Below are 22,861 nucleotides of genomic sequence, written 5' to 3' on the forward strand. Positions count from 1 at the left end.
ATCACCCTCTACTGTCTTATGCTGCTATCAATTTTGACTGAGAACTTCACCCAGACACTGAAAATTAACATCCCATCCAAAATATTTCATATTTAACTACCCTGTCCTCCACTGTTTTGTGCATGATTAAAATTTGTTTTTATATCTAACAATACCGACACTGTTTGAAAAGCTCACCGGAATTAAAAATAATGTTTTTCACACAAGGAACTCTGGATCCTGATCCCAATTCTTCTATGATTGGTCTTAGTTGTGTGTTCTAAAGAAGTCATTAAACCTTTCTGGGCCACAGTTTTTTCATTTATATAAAGTAAATCCCTTGCAACACTAACAACTTTAATTTTATAAAGGAAACACTGGCTGGGAGCCTTGCGGTTTCATTTATGACAAAGAGGATCCCTGCCAAGAGAAAAATCACTGCAATTTTTCTTTATAACCTAAATTACCTTATAACACCCCTTCAACTCCACCCCAAAAGTACTGTTCGCTGTAGAAAAATAAGCCACACACAGGAAAACTTTGAATAATCTCATTCTTTGGCATTGTGTGGTTATTAACACTTCCCTTCTTCTTAGCTACTGTGTCAACTTCTCAATGTACATGGTATTTAATGAGAAGCTACCTGGAAGTAACTCTTTAGATCTAGTTTAATAGCTACCTTTGAACCCCATGACCTTCCTTATGTCCACCCCCATACACAAACAACACAAATTTTAACAACCACTAACTAGTTCTCACTGTCATTTACTAACTACCAACACGGACTAGGCACTATCCAAAGAAAGCTATACACTGCTTCTTTTAATCTTCTAAAAATTAAGGGTACGTATTATCTATCTTTCGTTTTTGAGAATGAAATTAAAGGCTCCAACAGACTAAGTGTATGCTAAAAAGAGGTACTAGCTTCACCTGAATTGTGTGTGTGTGTTTTATTAATCAATACACGGAGTGATAAATTTTAGGAGTATATAAGTATCTTATTCCTCAATGATCTTAAACTTTATAGCTTCACCATTTATTGATGACCCTTGCCTGAATCAGCTACTATATAACAGAAATACACAATCACGATTTCCCCATTGTCTTAAACAACTAAAATGCTGAATTTCATGGTATGTAAATTGTACCTCAATAAGATATTTTTAGAAAGTTAACAAAATAACCTGTAGTCTGTTTTGGTTCATTTTCTGCTAGTATATTTTTCTGCCAAGAAATGACTATTAGTTGAAAGAGTTTATAAACAATGCAGGGTATTCAAGATAAAGATGAACTTAAACATATTCCACAGAAAACTTGTATTATTAAAGCAGAGAGGCATAGAGGAAGAGACCCAACCTCGACTTGCCCAGTCTCTACAAGCATGCACACACGTGGCCTAAACACATGTCATGAACATATACATTTATACCTTCAAACAAAAAACATTCCAAAAAGAACGTTGCATTCAATGGTTATCTTCACTGAGTTAGTATGCCAGAAATTGTGCTGATTTTGGGTGAGAAGGGCTTTAGTATTTGTCTCTCATTTTGGGTCCAATTCTGAGTATACAAAATATATATGTTTTACCAAGATCAAAATTCTATATAAAAGATAAATTTAAAAGTCCTACTTCGGGGTTGGGGATTTAGCTCAGGGGTAGAGCACTTGCCTAGCAAGCACAAGGCCCTGGGTTCAGTCCCCAGCTCCAAAAAAGTCCTACTTCATTGATACTGTCAATACCTTACCTATACCCATTCCCCATTTTTATTAACTTCTACTTAAACTGTAGAATTTCTTCAGAGAGTATATGAGCATGAGCTGAACAACCCTTGAGCCAAGGGCTTAAGTCAGTGTGGTCCCTGAAAGCACAATGTGCGTTATACATTTTCATACCTACAACACTATGTATAAAGCAAACTCCCACCTGAATTATGGCTGATCCACTGCAGAGACTCCAGATGAGCACTCAGAATCCTGCAGATCTGCTCCAGCTGAAAACACACCAAAGTCTTTTAGATTATGACTATTGGAATGTAGTAAACAAAAAAGCAAGCAACACAGGAAATTGAAACTAGGAAGCAACATTTAATTTTGTTCTGGTAACTGGTGCATTGACAATGAACTACATATTAATGGGGCTTTGCCATTTCATACTTATATACTAGTTACTTTTATGCATTAGTTCAATCTATTCATTTGGTAACTGTCAAGAATAAGATCCCTACAAATCAATAAAAAACTGACAAGCACAATATAAAAATAAAGGACATTAAGAAATGTTTCAAAAGAAAACAAATTAATAAATCCATTTAAAATTAATAACAAAAATTTGTCAATCAAATCTGCACATTTAGGGGGGACACTCGCTTGTTAATGTAGTACAGACTGGCCTGAAAACTAGTCATGTAGCCAAGGCCCTCCCTCATCCTCCTGAATGATAGTAATATGCATGACCCCTCAAATTCATTATTTTAAAAATAATAACATTCAGTAGTCAAGTATAGGTTGATAACTCCTTACTCAAAATCCTGTGAGTAGAATTGTTTCAGACTTTCTTTTCAAATTTTGGAACATTGCATTATATATAGCGAAATATCCCAGATATGGGAAGCAAGCTTAAACATGGAATTATGCTGCTTGTTTGATCATTTGTTTGTTTCTCATGGGCTACTCTGACCACTGAGTTACACCCGAGTCTAGCTACACTCATATTTTTTGACTATGACCCATTTCATGGCTGTGGACCTATTTGTACATTATTTCTTTGCTGAGAGAGTTTTAGATTTTGGAGCACTTAAAATTTCACCATTGCAGATTAAGAACATTCAATTTACAAGTAGGAAAAATTTGCATGTTAATATACACTAAACACTAGTGTAAATAGGCCCAAATTTCCAAATGTACATTTGTATGTCACCTGTCAATAGTTTTAAAATATTTATAGCATTTTATACTATTCTACTTCCAGGAGCCAACACAACTCTAAATATGATTGATCATTACAATGCTATATTAGATATCCCCAAAATTGGAAATAATATCTCTATCAATAAAAATGGTAAATATATTATAAAATTCATCTCTAGCAAAATATCTTGGCAGCATTAAAACTCACATTGTCAAAGAATGATTTACATTTTCAGAAAGGGCCATGGATACAGAAGGTAAAAATCAATAGATTTATGTTTCAGATTTTGTATACATAGAAGGACTTTGTGTGTGTGTGTGTGTGTGTGTGTGTGTGTGTGTGTGTGTGTGTCAGGAGTGTAAAAAGACTAGAAGAAATACATTAATAGAAAAGGGAGGGATTAGTAATGTTGATGCTTTAATTTTATGATTTTATAAAAAATGTAATTGGGTAATAGACATAATATGTTCACAAAATTGTAAGTATTATGTGGTGTCTCCCATTCATCGAGAGACACACACACACAAACCCCCACACAAGCATAATGAAAGTCATTAAGTGCCAGCACTGTGAATGCTGGGACACAGCTCCTATTTTTGTACCGTGACTGTGATGATCATCACATTATCCATAAGAACATTATCATTCAGTAGGTGTGATTTTTCTGTTCAATGATTTATGCTAGCTGAAAAGAGGGATGATCTCTCACTTCCTTTGTCCTGCTATCACACAGTAATTACCCTTAACTCACTCATCTTAAACATCTCCATTATCCCGACCAGGACAAATGAAAACAAAAAGACTGTTTCCTAGTCACCAGGAAAACAAAATAATCGTGGGCCAAGTTGAGAAAACGACAGAGATAGATTTTACTAACTCTGTTGACTACACTTCTCAAATTAATTCAGCACTCCAGGACTAGACATCAGTTCTGCTGTGTCTAAATCTGCTTATATTTATCTATTCATCAGAAACCTATCACAACAAAACAATTTTGAATCTTGGAATTACATTCAGAATCTAATAGAAATGTATTTTGTCGACTCGTGATCATCTTTGTGAACACAGGGCAGATGGTAGCATTGGTAATTTCAGACTAATTTATATTTGTCATTGTTCAATTTTAGATTGATGCTAAGTACAGAATAGCACTGTTTTATGGCTGAAAGGGACTTACAGGTCATTTATTCTGTCCTTGACATTTTACAAAAGAAGGAACCGAGACCCAAGGAGATTATGTGACAAAATTCTAATAGTTTCTCGACTATAACTGGCTGTCTTTTCATAATTAAAAAATTCAGTAATAATATGTATGCACAGAAAAAACTGTCTGCATCTAACTGGACAAAGAGCTTGCTAGAGAATAATGGCCACTTATGTATATGTTATTCATTCTCATCTACCCAGATCTAGCCTCACTCCTACTTATAACTAATGAGAAAAAGCACAATAGAAGCTCCTACAATAGGAGATGCCTCTTAGCTTTAGTTCCATTGACTGGGAGCGGGGAAAAGAGGACTTCATTTAGGCTTCTGAGACAATAGGGAAAGGTAGGGGGAATATGTTCTTTATAATTGGAGTATAGACAACTGAAAGAGAAACCCCCCACTTCTTTCTTACTGCCAAATTGATTCACAGAATCTCAATTCTAACAGGATCCTCAGACATGCATTCCAAAAATATAACATATTTGCTTTATGAACTAAGTTAGATGCTGTAAAGCAGTTAGAAACATGACAACATTTAACAAAAAAATTTTTATGGGAAAATGTTGTCTTAATAGTTGCTATAATTTAAAGATATAAATTAGTGCCTACATATGTCCAACAGACCTAGACATATATGTTCATATTTATAAGACTGTGTAAATAACTATATGGTCTGAAAATTTAACTAGTACATAAAAAAGTACCAGGATCCATTTAATTATGCAGAAAGTAAGTCCTGAATAACATTGAGAGTCATTTATTTTATACTCCTGGGAATAACCACAAAAACCTCACAACTGTAAATATTTACTAAAAATTTACTGTCCCACTAATCATGCCTAAGGGCTTCATATCTCTAGAGGGCACATAAGGAGTACTCTGGAGAACAGGAGAATGTGACTAATTAAAAGACCCACGGAGGGCTAATTTCCTATAAAATCTTGGCTGTCTAAATCAAAAGAACAGGGACCGTACTGGTTCAGAAGCATCAGCAGGACGAATCACTGAATTCAGGTAAATAATGATGTCCTTGAGATCTTGAGACATCCTTTTCAGGTCAGCATCTATGACTTCAGCCAGTCTATAACTGCAAAGGGAAATGAAAGAGAGAAACAAGAAATGTTTTCTCCTGGTTGTTACTGACATATAGAGATTTTACACTCCTGGGAATAACCACAAAAACCATATAATTGTCAACTAGATCTGTCTCGACTCCCCTACATTCATTTAGTTTCCAGTTATGATCAAGGACATACAGTCTCACAGATTCAATGTTACCACCATAACCTAAGACTGCAAAGCAAAGACTTTAGCCTCTGGCTAAATTTCTGATGAGTATTAGAGCAAAGGAACCCTTTGGTTGAACCAAAATATATGCGATAGTCAGTACTGAGATTTCTTCAATGACGGAGAATACATCAATGCTGAGATTTTTTCAATGACTGAGAATACATAAACTTTCACATAGTAAAACATTACATGGTATACTATAGCAAGTAACAACGGATATTTTGAGAAACAAGCTTCACAATATTAAAAGGTAGATACATCTAAGTTTAGTTACAAACTGATCAGTGGCCTAAATTTTCAAATATTCTGCTCAAATTGTTTATGAGACAGAGAAGGGAGCGGGGAGTGATGGAGAAAGGTTGCTTCCTTGAGCTAGTCTGGTATATAGATATGTTTATAAGAATTCAAAGCCAAGAGAAGATTTCTCAACTTTATTATCTATAAAATTAAAAGATGCATTTAGATTTCTTGGTAACTACCCATTGCTCTCAGTGCCAAATTTCTTATATGTATTTGGTTGCCTAAAGTGTTCAAAATTCTGGTGAAAGTATTATTGTAATATAAATTTGAGTAGAGTACAAAAGAGCAGTTGGAAAGGAGTTAGTGTTTCTGAGGTTTTCTTCCCCAATCTACAGTTAATATCTTCTAAAAACATGTTTTAAAAACAAATGAAACAAAAACTATAGACTAAAGTTGAACATGGTGATACATTCCTGTAATCACAGCACTTCCAAGTATAGATAGGTGGGTCAAGCCTTTCAAGCCAGCCTTAATTGCTACATAGTTTGTGGGATGAGACCTTCTCCAAAAACAGGTGATAAAAATATAGCATGTGTCAGGTGTGGTGGTGCAAACCTACAAACCCTGTACTCAAGACGGGAGGCAGGTGGATCTCTATGAGTTCAAGGACAGCCTTGTCTATCTATGTAGGGAATCCTTGGCCAGCTTGGTCTACCTAAAGAGTTTCCCATGGATACATACCCAGATCCTATCTCAAACAAGGAAACGTGTGTGTGTGTGTGTGTGTGTGTGTGTGTGTGTGCGCGCGCGCGCGCGCGCGCGCATGCATGTGTGTTTCACAAAAACAATGTCAAAGAATAGAACAAAGGAAGACATGGAAAAAGGAAATAGAATGAAAACACAGACAGAAACAGGATTAGAAATAAAATGGAGGTCAGTACAGATTAGCTATACTTATCAACATTAAAATTCCTACAAAAAAACCCATCAACTTGTGAGCTTTATAACAAATAAGTTCAGCTGAGCACTTGCAAAAGCTCAGTGGGGCACTGTGATGAGTGCCTGCAGTGCCTGCTACTCACAATGATAAGGTGACAGAACCACTTTAACCCAGGAGTTTGACATAAACCTGGGCAAACCCGCTAAGAACCTGTCTTAAAAACCAGAAAAAAAATCCAAAACATAAAAGCCCCATCTTGATTCACTAACAAGCCACTGACAAAGTGAGCCCAAGTTAGTCGCAATTTAGATTATGTAGTATGTTCACACAACGTCTCTTAATGCTTTCTAAAGTGGCCTGATTATCAAATCACAGGTCCAGGGACAGAGTTACCATGGGAACCCTGACAGCGAACAGACACAAAGTAAAAACTGAACAGTACACAAATAAAACATACCTAGCTTGAAACCCTGAAAAAAATAACTACATTTTTGAAAGCCAGAGTTCATCCTCAAATTACCAACTGTGTATGAAAAAAATCAAATAATGTATGACTAAAACCACTGTATGAATATTAGGTTTAGAAGTGCCACTATGAGGCCAGAAATATTCCATAATACTATAACATCACAAGTAAGCTTTTACTTTCACTTTAAGAATACACTTGACAAATATAAAAACTTTATAGATAAACATGAGCTCGAGATTAATAATAGTGAATGAAATGCTATAAAACAGAGCTGCCAGAATGATGCCTTTCTTTGCAGGCATCCGTTAAAGACAAACACGGTGAAGTCAAAGCAGATGATAAATATCAACTAGAAGTTGCCCTTTCCTATCGATCTTTATTTTCTCTTTTGTGATTCAATTTTTCCCTCCTTCTGCCCAACTCTTCAATCTTTATGTACTTACATCATCTCATACTCCTTATTCACATACAGCAGTTTAAGAGGACCATTCTGCTCCTTCAAAAACTCCTCTATGGGAGCCAAGGTATGTTCCAGTTCCTTCTGCTGGAGCAGGATAAGATCCAATTCTTGTTCCAACCTGAATAAAACAAGCCGATGGAAGGGCTAATGCAAGCAATTTGGGGTAACTAATTAAATGCCAATAAATAGCAAGGGAAAACAAAAGAGAACAAAAGTATCTTAAGTATTTCAACCAAAGACATCAAGGGTCTACCTGCTCTGATCCCGTTTCACTCTTTCCACTTCGTTGTGCAAAAGAGCAATCTTTAAAGAGAAATAAGAACAAAGTTGTGTTGATATTCAAATTTTCTTAAAAATTTTACAACAATATACATTTTCTCGAACATCACTCTACCACCAAACACTTACTTCCAAATTCAGAGAGCATATTAATTCAGGAAAATGTTTTTAAGATATTCATCAATATTGCAACAGGAAACTAACTACAATACAAAAGTCTATTCTCATTTGCTTATCTAAAAGTTCTTGTACAATAAAGTGAGATTAATGAGAATATCTTCTTACCTCATTACTGGTCTCAATCAGTGCATGGTTCCAAACATTGAATTGGTGAGCCTGATAAAAGTAGTGTTTTTCTTGTTCTTGAAGCTGATAGTGCCAGTTGTTCACCATGCTATCCAGAGGACCATATGTCATCACAGGAGTCACTATTGAGCTAAAAACCATAAAAATATGGTCATATTTATTAAAGTATAATCTTATTTTAAAACAAACAATACAGGATAATGAGGGAGAAAAACCTGTGGGGAGATTCTCTACTATGATGTCTAGTAAAATCATAACATGCAAAGATGATTTTAAAACATCCAGTTAAATTCTCTGAAAATTATCCTAAGGAACTAGAGCAAATGGATACTTCTTAACATGTCTACTATATCAAAAATATAAACAGCTAAGCCAGGGCCACAGTCTGCTTCCGCTCTCCATGCTATGTCAGCACAGTATGATGGAGGCTATAGGAATTACTCATCTAAGTCCAAGTGTACTTCTGAGTATTAGTCACAAAAGACAGGCATCCCACAAGACCTGCAAGGAACCCTACAGAACTCTAACTCCCCTGAGGATTGTATTAAGAGCTGATCTTCTATATTCTGTGATCAGGGTAACTAGGCCAAACTCTGACTCTAGGGGTAGTATCAGTGGAGCTCTAGGGGAAAGTAATATGTTAATACTTTGCTGGCAGAAGGATGTAGCATTCTAAATTCCTACTGGGGTACTAATGGGGACATATAATGCCAGAGTAAAGCTAAATAATCTCTCAGAAGCAACAAAATTTAACAAGAGTGGGTAAGTCAGGATTAATTGGTAGGCCTCGCCATTTGCTGTGGTATCACAGGGACCCAATAGAGAATCTAACCTCTAAAGACTGAACACTCTAAGACAAATTGAGACTGGTAAGGACTCCCATTTCCTCCACTCTGGAAGTCAATTAAGACTTGAGGAGTTTAACCTGATCACTGATGGGCAAAACCAAAAGTAGAGGTGAAAGGACTATCCTCTTACACCCATGAGCCTTGTGTCAGCAAGGCCCAAAGGAGGGCCAAGCCACCATGTCAATAGAGTATCCACGAGGCCAAACAAGTAGCATAAAGGTAAAGTAGCTGGTATTCTGAGTCCTCTAAACGCATGGTCCAAGTAGTTGAAACTTTGCCTACTCCTATATCAACCAAGTATTGAGTTAGCTCATCACTTGCCTCTTCTTCTGGTGTTTCTAGTCCCATCTGCAAGCTGGGCTTACATTCCTACAAGAGCTAGTGACATGGGAATGAGTCAGCAGAGCTCAGAGTTGAACTTCCACATCACCTGTGTGCATTGAGGCAGTATGACTGAGGGTTCCATTTTTGCTGGGGTGCTTGGGGCAAGGTCCATTTGGAAGCGAAACACCCACTCTTTGCACTATATCTCAAAAAGGGGGCTATCTCATGAAAATAAAGAAGATATAAATAGGACCCAAACACTCCTAAAATAATAGACAAATGTCCATGACACCATAAAAATGATCCATATCAAGGACTAGGAAAATCACCACTCCAAAGAGAAAAGGCTAGAAACACACATAAAAGCATTGAGAGGTATCAGATGTTGGGAACTGCCTGAAAAGAATTTTAAAGCAGCCACTAAAAATTTCTGAAGAGGACAATTTTTAATCCTCTTGAAATTTAAAAAAACAAAGAAATGGGGATTATAAAAAACAAGTGGAAAATATACAACTGAAAAATAAAATGACTGGAATAATAAGCCCTCCTGAAAGACTTGATGCTAGCTAGAGTGAGCTTACAGAAAACAAATCCATGAACATAATGGCAGGTAATTAAAATGTACAGAACAACAAAGAGGAAACAGACAAATGAAAAAAACTCCTCTAGGGCATAGGAGGACAGTAATAGATGAGATAAAAGTATATGCAAGAGAAGTTCCAGAAAGAGAAAACAGGCCTGAAAAATTATTGGGAAGAAAAAGTGCAAACTTTCTGAATTTGGAAAAAGACATAAACATGCCATTTCAAGAGGTAAACAACCAGAAATAGGATAAATCACAAAAACCTTCCTCTGAGGCAGCTGTGATAGCCACCATGCTATGGAAAGGGCTCTAGAGAAATCCATGGGAAGACACAGTGTGACTGGACTTATGAAAGGTAAAGGTTTTATATATATGTATGCATGTATGTGTATATATTTATTCATATGTATATGTATGTATGTGTATATACATATTAAATCATGGAAGCAAAAATATGAAAAAATATGCTTAAAATAAGAAGAGCAACTGAATGATAGCTGGCTTCTCATCTGAAACGGAGAGGTTAGGAAGAAATTGTACACTTGCAAAGTACTGGAAGGAGGAAAAGAAGTGCTCATCATGACCTTCTTCGCATCTTCATAAATGAAGAGGAAATAGAGATATCTTATGGATATCTAAGGTAAAGCACTGCCCACAAATCTCCCCTTGAAGATCGACTCTGCAGAAGTTAATGGCAAGTCTTAGAATGTCGCCTTGAGAAGGCTGAAAAGAAGGGCAAAGCATCATCCACCCCCTGAAGGGGGTTTTGTAGATTGTTCTTGTAGGTGGGAATGAAAAACACAGCCTTCTGTGGTGTTGCATTCAATGTGCATGGAAGAGATCCTTGTGACAACAGCACCAACAAGATTAAAAGTAGGGAAAGTAAGTATGGGTTTCTCTACTTGAACCAAAATGGTAAAAAGTCAATACGAATAGACCGTTCAAAGTTATATATGCATACCTTTATATCTACAACAACCAGTAAAAATTAATAATAATAATAATAATAATAATAAAGTATTAAAAACACCATATATATACAACAAGGTAAAACTGCCTTAAAATATTCCATCAATAACAGTTAGATTAAAAACAAGGAGAAACAGAAGACAAGTCAAAAATAATAACTAAATAACCAAACAGCAGAGTCAAGCTCTGATAGTCAACAACCACAACACCTATAAACAAGCTAACTAGAGCAAATAAAACACAGTGATGGATATTGCAGTTTAAAAACATCCAGCAATATATGGCCCACAAGGAATCACTCCAAGGCTACGGAAAGGCTAAGGTAAAGGAGTTGAAGGTGAAAAGGTATTTTTTTAAAGAAAAGATTATGTTCCTATTACAGAACAACAAAAATTACCATCTGCAAAGTCAAGGGGGAATTGCAGAATAATAACAAAATCAAGATGTAAGGGGAGAGCTGCCAATCTAATGTATATGCAGCCAGACGGTAAAGCCTCCAAGTCCATAAGAAAAAGCTAGATACAGTATATAGCATGAAAAGGCAGGAGGGAAACTATTTAGGGGGAAAGAAGGGACTACTAACAAGACATGGATGTGGGAAAGGGGGGAGCAGCAGGGGTGCCAATAAAAGAAAATTGTATTATGTATGTTTGGAAATGTTACAGTGCTGTGTGGTAATAAAAAAAATTTTAAAAACAACTATAAAGGATGCTAGAATTTTCCCGAAAGAAAAAGTGATAAAGCTAAAGAGAGAAAATAAGACGAATCCAAAATTATTTGGTTGAGAACTTCAAAAAGCTACTTTCCAACAACCAAAGGAACTACTAGAATGAAATCAGACAAAACTCCAAAATCTTTACATAAAGTAACAGAAACACAGAGAGCATTAAACTTAATAAGATAAAACAGAATATTTAGGTTTCCATGGAACAGTTTGTAACAGACCATTTCCTCTCACACAAGAAAAAAGTGTGAACAAATATAAAATAGCTAAAATCATATGGAGCACGTTCACTGACTAGAACTAATTCAAGAAGAAAAGAAGACAATCTCAGAACACTTGGAAATTAAGCAACATACTGCCAAATAACCCAATGCTCAAAACGAAATCAGAGCATAATGAAAGATGCGGGCCACAGAAGAGCAGTGCAAAGGCTATTTATAGCCGTGCAGGCTGGTGTGAGAAGAAAGTGCCTCAAATCAATAGTCTAAGATCAGCCGTTAAGAAACTAGCAAAAGAAAATGAACCCAATACAATCAGGAGAAAAGAATCAGCAGTGGATAACAGTGAACCTGAAAACAGGCAAGTTTTACAGATTAATCAATGAAACAAATGCTGGTTCTTTAGAGAAACATCAATAAAATTCATATAAGAAACACAGAGGCCACCAATATCAGAAACGAAACAAGAATATCTCTCCAATGTAACAAGGACAGTAAGGGAGAAGCCCAGACAACTCGATGTCATGAATTCTGGACTTATTCCTTTAAAAATCACACACTGCTGAAGCTCATTAAAGATGAACTAGACAGTCTGGCTGGTTATGGATCCATTAAATACGTTTATTTTTAATTTAAAGGATTCTGCATGAGATGTGTCTGGGCACAAAAGTTTTCATTAAAGAAACATCTAATGACTCAGTACCAAATTGACAATTTCTTTGAGGAAACAGGAATAAGAATGCCTCCCAGAGCATTTTATAGGTTGTAAAGTTGGTCCTGATCATTGAATGTTGTTCTGTTATCAAGACCTAGAGTAGAAAACCAAATCCACATGTATATACACAAATACTAATATGAAAATACAAAAATAGATAAAATAGATATCATTATATCAGAACCAGCCAGAATGGAGAGTGTAAGGGGACAGAGGTAATGGATGACTGTAAGGTCATAGCAGGGTAGCTTTACATAGCAACTCACAGCAGTTATGACAGCATGCACAAGGCCTGTGCAAACCCAAACCAGTCCAATCCCCAAAATGGAGAGGGTAGACAGGCATGAAGTCTCACCCTTATCTACGCTGCTGGAAAGAAAGTCCACACATGTAATAATATAGTCAGGACAGACTGGACTTTTTGTTGGATGCTAAAAAAATGAAAGGAGAACAAAATGTTGGGTGAATGGTAGTGGGGTGGATCTGGGAGGAGCTGGAGGAGAGGATGTGTATGGATCAAAACACACTGTATCAAATTCTCAAAGAATGGAGGAAAAAATGAAAGATGTACATCATCATCAGACATTAAAATTCAAACCACAATAAGAGCATGTCACATCTGTGAGAAGGGTAATAAAATGTGTCCCATTGCCACTACTGAGCAAGTAAATATGGACAGTCTGGGTAACTGACACACTACTGGTAGGTGTACCAGAATGACACAGCCACTCAGGGAGAGTGTCAGGCACCTAAGAATAATAAATATACAAATGACACACTGACAAGCACCTACATGCCTAGACATTTACCCAATATACAAAGGACTTAGGTTCACAAAGGTACTTGTATGCAAATATTCACACCAATAGCCCCAAACATGGAATTAACCTAGATGCCTATTAACAAGTCTGTGCTTAAACAAACTACATTATACCCAGCATGTAATACCACTCAGAAAAAAAGAACAAAATTTTATGTAGAACTGAAGGAATTATGCTGAATGAAAACACACACATGCCATGGCTTGTCACCTATTTAGCATTTAAAAAATATTGTCAATATGGTAATGAAGAATATTAATTACCGCCCACTTAATGAAAGGAAGAGAGATGCACTCATAAAAGGGCACCATGTGGAATCCTTGTGGTGACAGACCTAGTCTGTAGAACTTTTAAAAATTATTTTTATATTTGCTTTTACTTTTTATGCTCATGTATCTGTGTGAATGTGTGTACATGTGTACAGGTCCCCATGGAGATCAGAAGAGGGTCTTGGAGACCCTGGAGCTGGGGTTCTAGGCAATTCTCAACAGCCTGATACGGATGCTGAGGTGGAAACACTAGTCCTGCAGAATAGAAGCGAGTCCTCCTAGCTGCTAAACTTTCTCTCCAGCTCCCTAAATTGTATGTTGACTGAATCAACGTCAATATTCTAGCTACTTCTATACTATAGTAATACAAGATTCTGTCATTGTAGGAACTATACAAAGGACACACAGGATGTTTCATATAATATGCAAATTTATATAAGTTCTAGCGTTCAATTGCTTGATTTTTTTTTTTTGTGGCACACAGACTACAAAGTGTATGACCATTAGAGGATTACCTGATCTCTCTGTGTTCCCATCTTCTATAAAACAGGACCCCAAAATAGTATCTATTTCATAGGATAATTATGAGTATTAAATGATATGATGTTCTTAAAGCATTGTCATCTTGCTAAACATGCAGAATTGCACAATAAATTATAACTCTTAGTAGTATTAGTAATGGCTGTATTGGAACAGTATAACAGAAGCTTGTTGACTGTTTACCATCCAGAGCTACATTTTAAAAAAATCCTTCCCTGTTCCCACAACTGATTTATAAAATACTAGTTTAGAGCTACCCAGCCTACTAAGTGATAAAACAAAACAGAAAATTTCAAATAGACAAGCTTACTTCACGGTCATGGTAGAAGGCAGAGAAGCCATATTGATTAAGCCAGTGTTGTTAAGCCATGGTGATGATGCAGGTGGTGTCAGATACAGGTTGAAGCCACTTGTAATTGTGGTAGTGGTATTGGTGGTGACCGTGGTAGTTGTAGTTGTTGAGGTTGTGGCTAGAAAATCAAATAGATAGTGTTGGTAAAATTTTATAGTGTTAGTAAGGAATGAGAAACTTACCTCTGTCATTCAAGATTTTAAGGGGGAGGGGAGTCCCTTGTTAATGAGAATTTGAAATCAAAGCCATGGATTTGAACCCAACACTGTTGCAATATGAAGTGATATACTGCACACCAGGAATCTAAATTAACCTTCGGGCTGAAAATTAAAACTCCTGGAGAGATTCATTAAAATATAAAACAACTTAAGGAGCTCTATAACCATTAAGGGAATTCAATCAATTTTCAAAACTCTTTCCATAAATATTGAAAACTCTAGACCCAAATGGCCTCACTGGTAAATTCTACTAAATTTTCAAAGAACAAAAATAATTACAATGTACACAAAATCTCTGTACATATTTTGCATAATAACATGACTTATTTGAGAAATTAATTCCTACAAGTGAACTTGCTAAATCAAGAGGCTGGTACGCTTTAAATCTTAATGCATCTTGTGAAAGAACCCATCCAAAGTGATTTTTTTTTTTATTAACTTGAGTATTTCTTATATACATTTCGAGTGTTATTCCCTTTCCCGGTTTCCGGGCAAACATCCCCCTCCCCCCTCCCCTTCCTTATGGGTGTTCCCCTCCCAACCCTCCCCCCATTGCCGCCCTCCCCCCCACAGTCTAGTTCACTGGGGGTTCAGTCTTAGCAGGACCCAGGGCTTCCCCTTCCACTGGTGCTCTTACTAGGATATTCATTGCTACCTATGAGGTCAGAGTCCAGGGTCAGTCCATGTATAGTCTTTAGGTAGTGGCTTAGTCCCTGGAAGCTCTGGTTGCTTGGCATTGTTGGACATATGGGGTCTCGAGCCCCTTCAAGCTCTTCCAGTTCTTTCTCTGATTCCTTCAACGGGGGTCCTATTCTCAGTTCAGTGGTTTGCTGCTGGCATTCGCCTCTGTATTTGCTGTATTCTGGCTGTGTCTCTCAGGAGCGATCTACATCCGGCTCCTGTCGGTGTGCACTTCTTTGCTTCATCCATCTTGTCTAATTGGGTGGCTGTATATGTATGGGCCACATGTGGGGCAGGCTCTGAATGGGTGTTCCTTCAGTCTCTGTTTTAATCAAAGCCTCTTGAGGTTTTACTTAACTCCAAGAGTTCTTTTCTAAGTTTGTTGATGTATTCTATCCAGAATGCCTTGCCCTCTCACAGATTAAATCTGAATAAACATCCCAGGCTAAGTCCTATGTTCCCTGTGTGTGTTGCTGACATCTCATAATTTTCCTAACTTTAATAGCACTATTGATCCTTACTCTATGCCAAGCATATAAAGAACAATGAAAGAAAATTATGGCTGGTGGGGATTGGGAAGTATTATTTTCTTTCTTTCTTTTTTTTTTTTTGATTCTCTTTAGTTTCAAATATTCCTGGAAATTGAATGGATCCTGTGTAACCTGAAAACTGTAATAAAAATATTATTTTGTACACCATGGTTTATGTTAGCCTAGCTTTTCCAATTAGCCATATGTTCAGGTTAATGGCTATACTAAATAACCACAGAAATCATGGTGCCTGCTAAGTGCACAGACTACTCTAAGAGAGCCTGGTCTACTCCATTCCTGCTAGGGGAAGAAGCTCAGGCAGCCCTGCTTTATTCCAGGTAGCTCCGTCTGTTGCTCCTGGTTCATAGTACATGTGGCCAGCAATGAGGGTATGAAGTACAGCTGCTCCATATGCCGCCAGCTTAAGAGAGAACCCAATACAAAAAAATGCTCTAATTAGACATGGGATAGAATGGAATCTCATTCTCAAAAACTGAATGACATGAAAAAATCAAACTATGTAGAAATATAGGAACATATACAGAAATATGGAACCAGATGAAACATAAGCACCAAGTGGAAATTATATAAAAAAAACAACAACAAAAACTTCAAGCAGAGGGAGGAGAGAAGATTGACAGCTGAAGAACATAAAGGGTTCACAAACAAGTCAAAATTAGGAACAAGACAATATACAAAGTCAGAAAAAGGAGAGAAACTTGGAAAAATATAGATCAAAGGAGGACAATAGAATGAAATGCACGTGATACTTGATGTGGCAACCCCCCAAGGATGCCACATGAATACTTCTTAAGTTCCACTTTCCCTGAGTAACAGCATGAGATTTTCCTAAAACTCAGTGTCCCTTTTGGCAGAAGGAACTTTGTGGTAATATTGCATTCTTGTGAGAGTGAAATGAGCAACACACAGAAGACTGTGTCCAATCACAAAGGACTCTTGGGGTTGGTATCAATAATAATATTGAGTGCTTGCAGATAGGATCCCAGGTGGTGTTCTGTATAGCCAGATAGCATTATTTTCTTCTTGAGAACACTAGTAATTATATACTCAAGAAAAAAGTAAAATGATTCCTTTGGAAAGAGTCTACCTTGTCCAGAGGAGATCTTCCAATAAAGTAACTTGAATTTCTGACCTGCACAGATACACAGGCACTGACCTAAGAGGGATGATACATTTCAGGACAGGAAATGAAACACTATGCTTGCCAGATTTCGGTTGACTTAAAACAAAGCAGAGCTATCTGGGGAGAGAAAAGCACAACTGAAGACCTGCCTCCATCAGGGTGGCCTGCAAGTATGTCGGCTTCAGCACCTACATCATTGGTAATTGATGAAGGAGGGCCTAGTCCAATGTGGGATGTGCCGTCTGTCAGGTGGGTCTGCGTTGTATAAAAAAGTAGCTGAACAGGAGCCTGAGAGCCAGTGAGTTAGCAGAGTTCCTCTGGGGTTCTGCTTCAGTTCCTGCTTCCAGGTTCCTGCCTTGAGCTCCTGCAAGCAAGTCTTTTCCTTTCCCAAGTTGCTAGTCCTCTGTGTTTTGCCACAGTGCTACAGAAAGCAAACTATAACAGATAAAATGGCCTCCTTCTTACGGAAAGCAGATAATTTAATATATGCTTTATATGTATGGGATTAAGTTTGGAAGAAAAAAGCCAAAATTGTCTTCCTAAGCTAATGCTATGTATGTACATGCATACATATGTACGTACATATATGCATGCATGATTTTTATGATAAAAAGCAACCATCTTCAGCATTTGACAAAACATGAATAACTAGAAAAAATTTCTTCTGATTTCAACAGTGGTAGATGAATTCAAACATAGTGTTTATTTATAAGGCACAGGAAATCTATAGCTTTTATTGGTAAACTGAGTCAAGTGGACTTATTTGAAATAACAGTCATTTCTTTAAAATGAGTACAACTTACATGAGAGTTCCTGAGAAGCCATGCAGGCAGGAACATATGGTGTTGAAGGGAACATCTTAGTGCTCAAAATCTCAGTGGTGTCCACAGAGTAGATCTTGGAGTAGACCTAAAAATCAGAGCAAAAGTAAAATATAATGCTCCAAAAGTAAAACACCAGGACAAGATTCACTGATGTGGGGTAATAAAAACAGAGACACTGGATCATCAGCGAGGCGGCATACACAAGCTGATATGGGGCCCCAACACATATACAGCAGAGGACGGCCTGGTCTGGCCTCAGTGAGAGAAGATGCACCTAACCCTCAAGAGACTGGAGCCCCAGGGAGTGGGGAGGTCTGGTGGGGTGGGTGGGGTGGACATCCTTGTGAAGACAGGGCAGGGGTTGTGGGGGCATGGGGAGGAGATATGGGATGTGGAACTTGGGGGAAGGGGGGTGCGGACCAGGAGGGGAATAAAATCTGGAATAAAAAAAAAAAAGAATGAAAAAGCAAGAGCTACAAATGAAGCATCTTGAAGAAAAAAAATTAGTAAAAGCCTTTAAAATGCTCCTCGGTACTGCCTGCTATGAGCCTTCTAGTGACATGGGCTGAGAAAGTAAAGAGATGAGAAGCAGCCCTTCTCTGAAAGTTCAGCATAAGAACTCCTGTGAAACTGTTTGAAGCTGGTGAAATTGGTTTTTAAAAATTGTAAACTGCTGGAAATTGTCCTAAGAGTACACAGTGAGCGAAGAAACATTTCTTCAAGAACATCTGCTAAGTCAGTGATCTAACAGTGAGGGTCTACATATGGCACACAAGCCATACATAACTCACTGCCCTTCCTCCCAGGCCCTTGCTTGACTTTGTACAAGTAACACCCAGATAAGAGTGGCTTAGAAGACTGGATGCCCTCTGGCTCTGACTCTCAGTCAAGGGAGACAGGCTTTCCATGAGAAAGCCAGCAGCCAGCATTCTCATCACCTCTGCACGGATGGGAAGGGCAAATTCCTGGCAAGGACAGCCAAAGCTTCTGGAGCTTGTTTCTTTTAGTTGTTCCCATTCATAGGATAGAAACTCCATGCCACAAAGGGTTGAGAATAGTAGGGATGCAGTCACCCCACTCCAATTCCCTTGCCTAAACATCTTTGCAGTTCTAAGTTCCCCCAAGTGAAGATCAATGGCTGTTACCACTGCCCAACACCCAAAGTCCCCTACTTTGCACCAGAGCTAACAGCTGCTCCTGAGAACAGAGAGCTCCCAAACTGTCCCACAAAGAAATGCCTTTATGTAAAACAGAATGTAAAGTAGTTCCAGTTGTAGGATTCCCTTTTATAAGATGAAGATTTGGTGGTGAGCAATTAAAAGGTGACAGGTAGCTTTATGGTAGTAAGAAGCTGTCTCACTCCCCTAGTCTACCAGAGATAATAAGGAAGAATTAAGCACTGATCTAGCTATAGCATGAACAAATCTTGGGACTAGTAAGCTAAATAAAGAAAAAAAAAGACACAGAAGGCAACGTGTTCTACAATTTCAATCATATGAAATCTCCAGAATAGGCAAAGCCATTGACAGAAAGTGTGTTTGTTAGTGGTTGGCAGGAGCTGCAGGATGGAAGGGTTGCGGTTAATGGAGGGTGACCACTAACTGGGACCAGGGTTTCTTTTAGGGGTAATGAAAATGTTCTCAAGTTACGTGCTGGTGATGGTTGTATGTTTTGTGGCTATATTAAAAACCACTGAATTGTACAATTTCAAAGAGTGAATTGCAAGATGTGAATTATATGTCAATTATACTGTTATTAAGAAAACACATTATCATCTCAGGAGAAGAAAAAAAACAGCATTTGACAAAAATGCAATGCCCTTTCATGATAAAAGCACTCAATGAACCAGAATGAGAAGAGAACATCCTCAACTCTTCCTAATGATTTTTAATAACATGAAATAGCAAGGCTATTTATTCTGCCATATGATGTAAATACTCTGCTACCCCAGTTGGTCAATGACTTTTAATTTTCTTACTACGGTAATAAGTGGACAAATCTTTGTGTCATTTCCCTGTATGGTCTAATCTAGGTCTCAATATCATATTTTCAAAGGCCTTCCCTTTAACATCCAAGTGTTCAATCTAATCTTTAAGAGAAAACCACAAATTGTGCCTACATTGAGAGAAATTTCATATGGCAGATGACAAGAACTCAAAAACTACTAACACTCTACTAAGGACATCAAGAAAGGAAAACAGAAAATGGACTGCTAATGAGCGTGCGAAGTGGCATGGCTTCTGTGGAAGATAGGTGGTCAACGTTTTAAATATGACAAAGGTATCTGCCATCTGAGATAGAAATACTTCTGGAAATGTATCCACAAAGAATGCTCTTTATGTCACAGAAGTAGACATATATACCCAGAAGTAGACAACTGTATACTTAGTGATGAAGCATTTGTGTGTTTGGGTCTGTTGTTATTTTGGTTATTTTTTTCTTTTGTTCTTTCAGAGACAGAGTTTGTCTGTATACTCTTGGCTGTCCTGGAGCTCACTCTGTAGACCAGGCTGGCCTTGAACTCAGAGATCCAACTGTCCCTGTCTCCTGAGAATAAAGGTGTGTACTACCACTGCCCATGCTAATTTTTAATGTATAGTTTATGACAGTAAATTTGTAACATGTTCTTGTGCACTTGCAAAATGCCACATAAAATGATATCTAAAGCTAGAGAGGTGGTTAAGCTTGTGAAGATGCTTACCACCAACCCTAAAGGATCCACATAGTAGGGTGAGGCATTTGATAGGAGGACAGAATGTCCACTTATCTCCACACAGGTGCTATGGTGCACACATATACATACAAATAAGTAAATGTAATAAAATGATATCCTCTACATTACTATTTGTATCAGCAAAAAGAAGAAGCTAATATGTCAAATGCCAAGGGAGTGGATATACAAATTATAGTACCTCCAGACCATGGAATACTATGATACTAAAGATCTAAAGATACTAAAGAATCTCTCCATGACACAAAAGCTTTTAAACAAGTAGAGTACTAAAATTACAAGTTGAAAAAGCAAGATACACAATGGTAATATAGACGATATTATCTAGGTCTAAAACAGATGGAAATTTGGAAGCCCTGGGATGGTTCAGTGTCACAAGACTATGCAAGCCTAACAACCTGAGCTCTGTTCCCGGAAACCACTTAAAGGCCAAAAGAGATAACTGACTCAAGAAAAGTTACCCTCTGAACTTTATATGTAAGCCATGACTTGTGTACCAAGCCCATCTCTCTCTTTCTATTTACCTATTTCTCCCCTTCTCTCTCTCTCTCTCTCTCTCTCTCTCTCTCTCTCTCTCTCTCTCTCTCACTCTCTCTTTACATATATATATCTCACATGTATACACATATGAATAATAACTACAGTAATCATAATTTCTAAAGGTGGAAGGCTAAGAACAAAGATTTTGTCACTGAAAAAGGTTCTGGGAGGAGGAACACTGTGACGGTGGTTAGCAGCTGGGTATGGAAAACAGAGAGGGGTGCAGTGCACAGGGGCGTAGTACATCTATTTGTAGAATTTATAGTTTTATTTTGAGACCATTAGCCTATATTATTTACGAATTAGAAGGAAGTACATGTTCTTGTAGCCAGTGTGGGAAACATTACTTACACAGTTTCATATTCACCTACGCCTTTAAAATATTTATACACTCTCTTTTCCACCTTTAATTCATGCAATATTTCTTATGATTAATATTTTAGGCAAACAACAGTTATCCAGCTATTACAATTCATTTATTCATTAGTTTAGCCTCTCCCCTTACGGATTTGAAATGCCAGCTTCATACACACGGGTATGTTTCTGTGTCTTAAAATATTTCACTGATTATTAGTTTTTCTTCCTATGCCTGTTATATGGTAGAAACTCAGTTATTATAGCCCTCGAATTATTTATTTTCACATTATATAACATTTTAAACCTATAGGAAGAACACTGACTTACACATTTTGATGTATTTTCCCAAAAGCATCCCATCGTTACAAAACATCAGGGATGGCATTTATTCCTCCATTTGAATTCTAGGTTCTTCACTCCTTTCCTTCTCCCCAAGAACAATCATGGCTCCGCCAGAATTGCATTAGATTTGTAGATTAATTTGGAGGTAAATTTTGTTTTGATATTACTGAGTCTGTGCATACATTGATCCTGTTCATTATTCAGTGCATCTTTTATATGTTTCAATAAAATTGTGGGTTTTTCCATCTAGTGCATGCATATTTTCAAAAGTTTATTCCTAGGTATTTATGATTTTGGTTGAAATTGTTAATGGGCTTTTCCTCAGCTGTATTTCCCAACAACTATTACCTAAACATAGGGAAACTATTGATTTTTTTGTATTATTTATTTTGTAAATGGCTGTATTACTGAAACCTCTTCACTAGCTCTAATTAAATTTCTACTTGATTTATGCCCATATTTTTAAAATCCTGATCATTTATCTCTGATACTGGCATAATTTCAGTGCCTGTCCTTAAATCACATAACCAAAGACAGCTAAGGAAGCAAAAACTATTTAATGTGACTTAGTTTTAAGTTAAATGCTCTTACTCTAAAATAGAAAAGGACTTAGGACATAAAACCTTATTTTCCTTAATTATAAATAGGATTTCTTAACTTGGCACTATTGATATTTTGCGTCTGATTGTATTTTGTTAAGGAAGAATGACCTGTACGACATAGGACATTTAACAAGCTCTACTGGCACATGCTACTCCTCCGTCTATACTCAAAGGGCTTTCTGCTTTACTACACAGTTATTTACACATCCATGTTTACTGCTGCTCTAGTCACAAGTTAGGAAATTGAATTAATATACATACCCAGTGTCTCAGTTAGGGTTTCACTGCTGTGAAGACACACCATGACCATGGCAACTCTTATAAATGACATTTAATTGGGGCTGGATTTCAATTCTGAGGTTTAGCCCATTGTCACAGTGGGAATTGTGGCGGCATGCAGGCAGATATGTTGCTGCAGAAGAAGCCAAGAGTTCTACATCTGGATCACCA

General features: G+C 37.3%; 1 protein-coding gene across 5 annotated transcripts in view; it reads right to left on the reverse strand.

The window, feature by feature from the left end:
- The window catches only part of Nup62cl (nucleoporin 62 C-terminal like), a 55,641-nt gene that overhangs the window by 13,008 nt on the left and 19,772 nt on the right, over positions 1–22,861 (reverse strand). For all 5 annotated transcript variants that reach the window (XM_087599355.1, XM_087599354.1, XM_087599352.1 and 2 more), the window contains exons 2-8: positions 17,819–17,924; positions 14,401–14,560; positions 8,059–8,209; positions 7,748–7,797; positions 7,478–7,612; positions 5,071–5,182; positions 1,904–1,970 (exon numbers count right to left, since the gene is read on the reverse strand). In XM_087599355.1, the coding sequence (XP_087455481.1) occupies positions 1,904–1,970; positions 5,071–5,182; positions 7,478–7,612; positions 7,748–7,797; positions 8,059–8,209; positions 14,401–14,560; positions 17,819–17,873 (730 nt within the window). In that variant the 5' untranslated portion in view covers positions 17,874–17,924. The remainder of the gene's footprint in view (positions 1–1,903; positions 1,971–5,070; positions 5,183–7,477; positions 7,613–7,747; positions 7,798–8,058; positions 8,210–14,400; positions 14,561–17,818; positions 17,925–22,861) is intronic.

Source organism: Rattus norvegicus, chromosome X, assembly GCF_021556685.1.
Source record: "Rattus norvegicus strain SHRSP/BbbUtx chromosome X, alternate assembly SHRSP_T2T, whole genome shotgun sequence".
Lineage (NCBI taxonomy): Eukaryota > Metazoa > Chordata > Mammalia > Rodentia > Muridae > Rattus > Rattus norvegicus.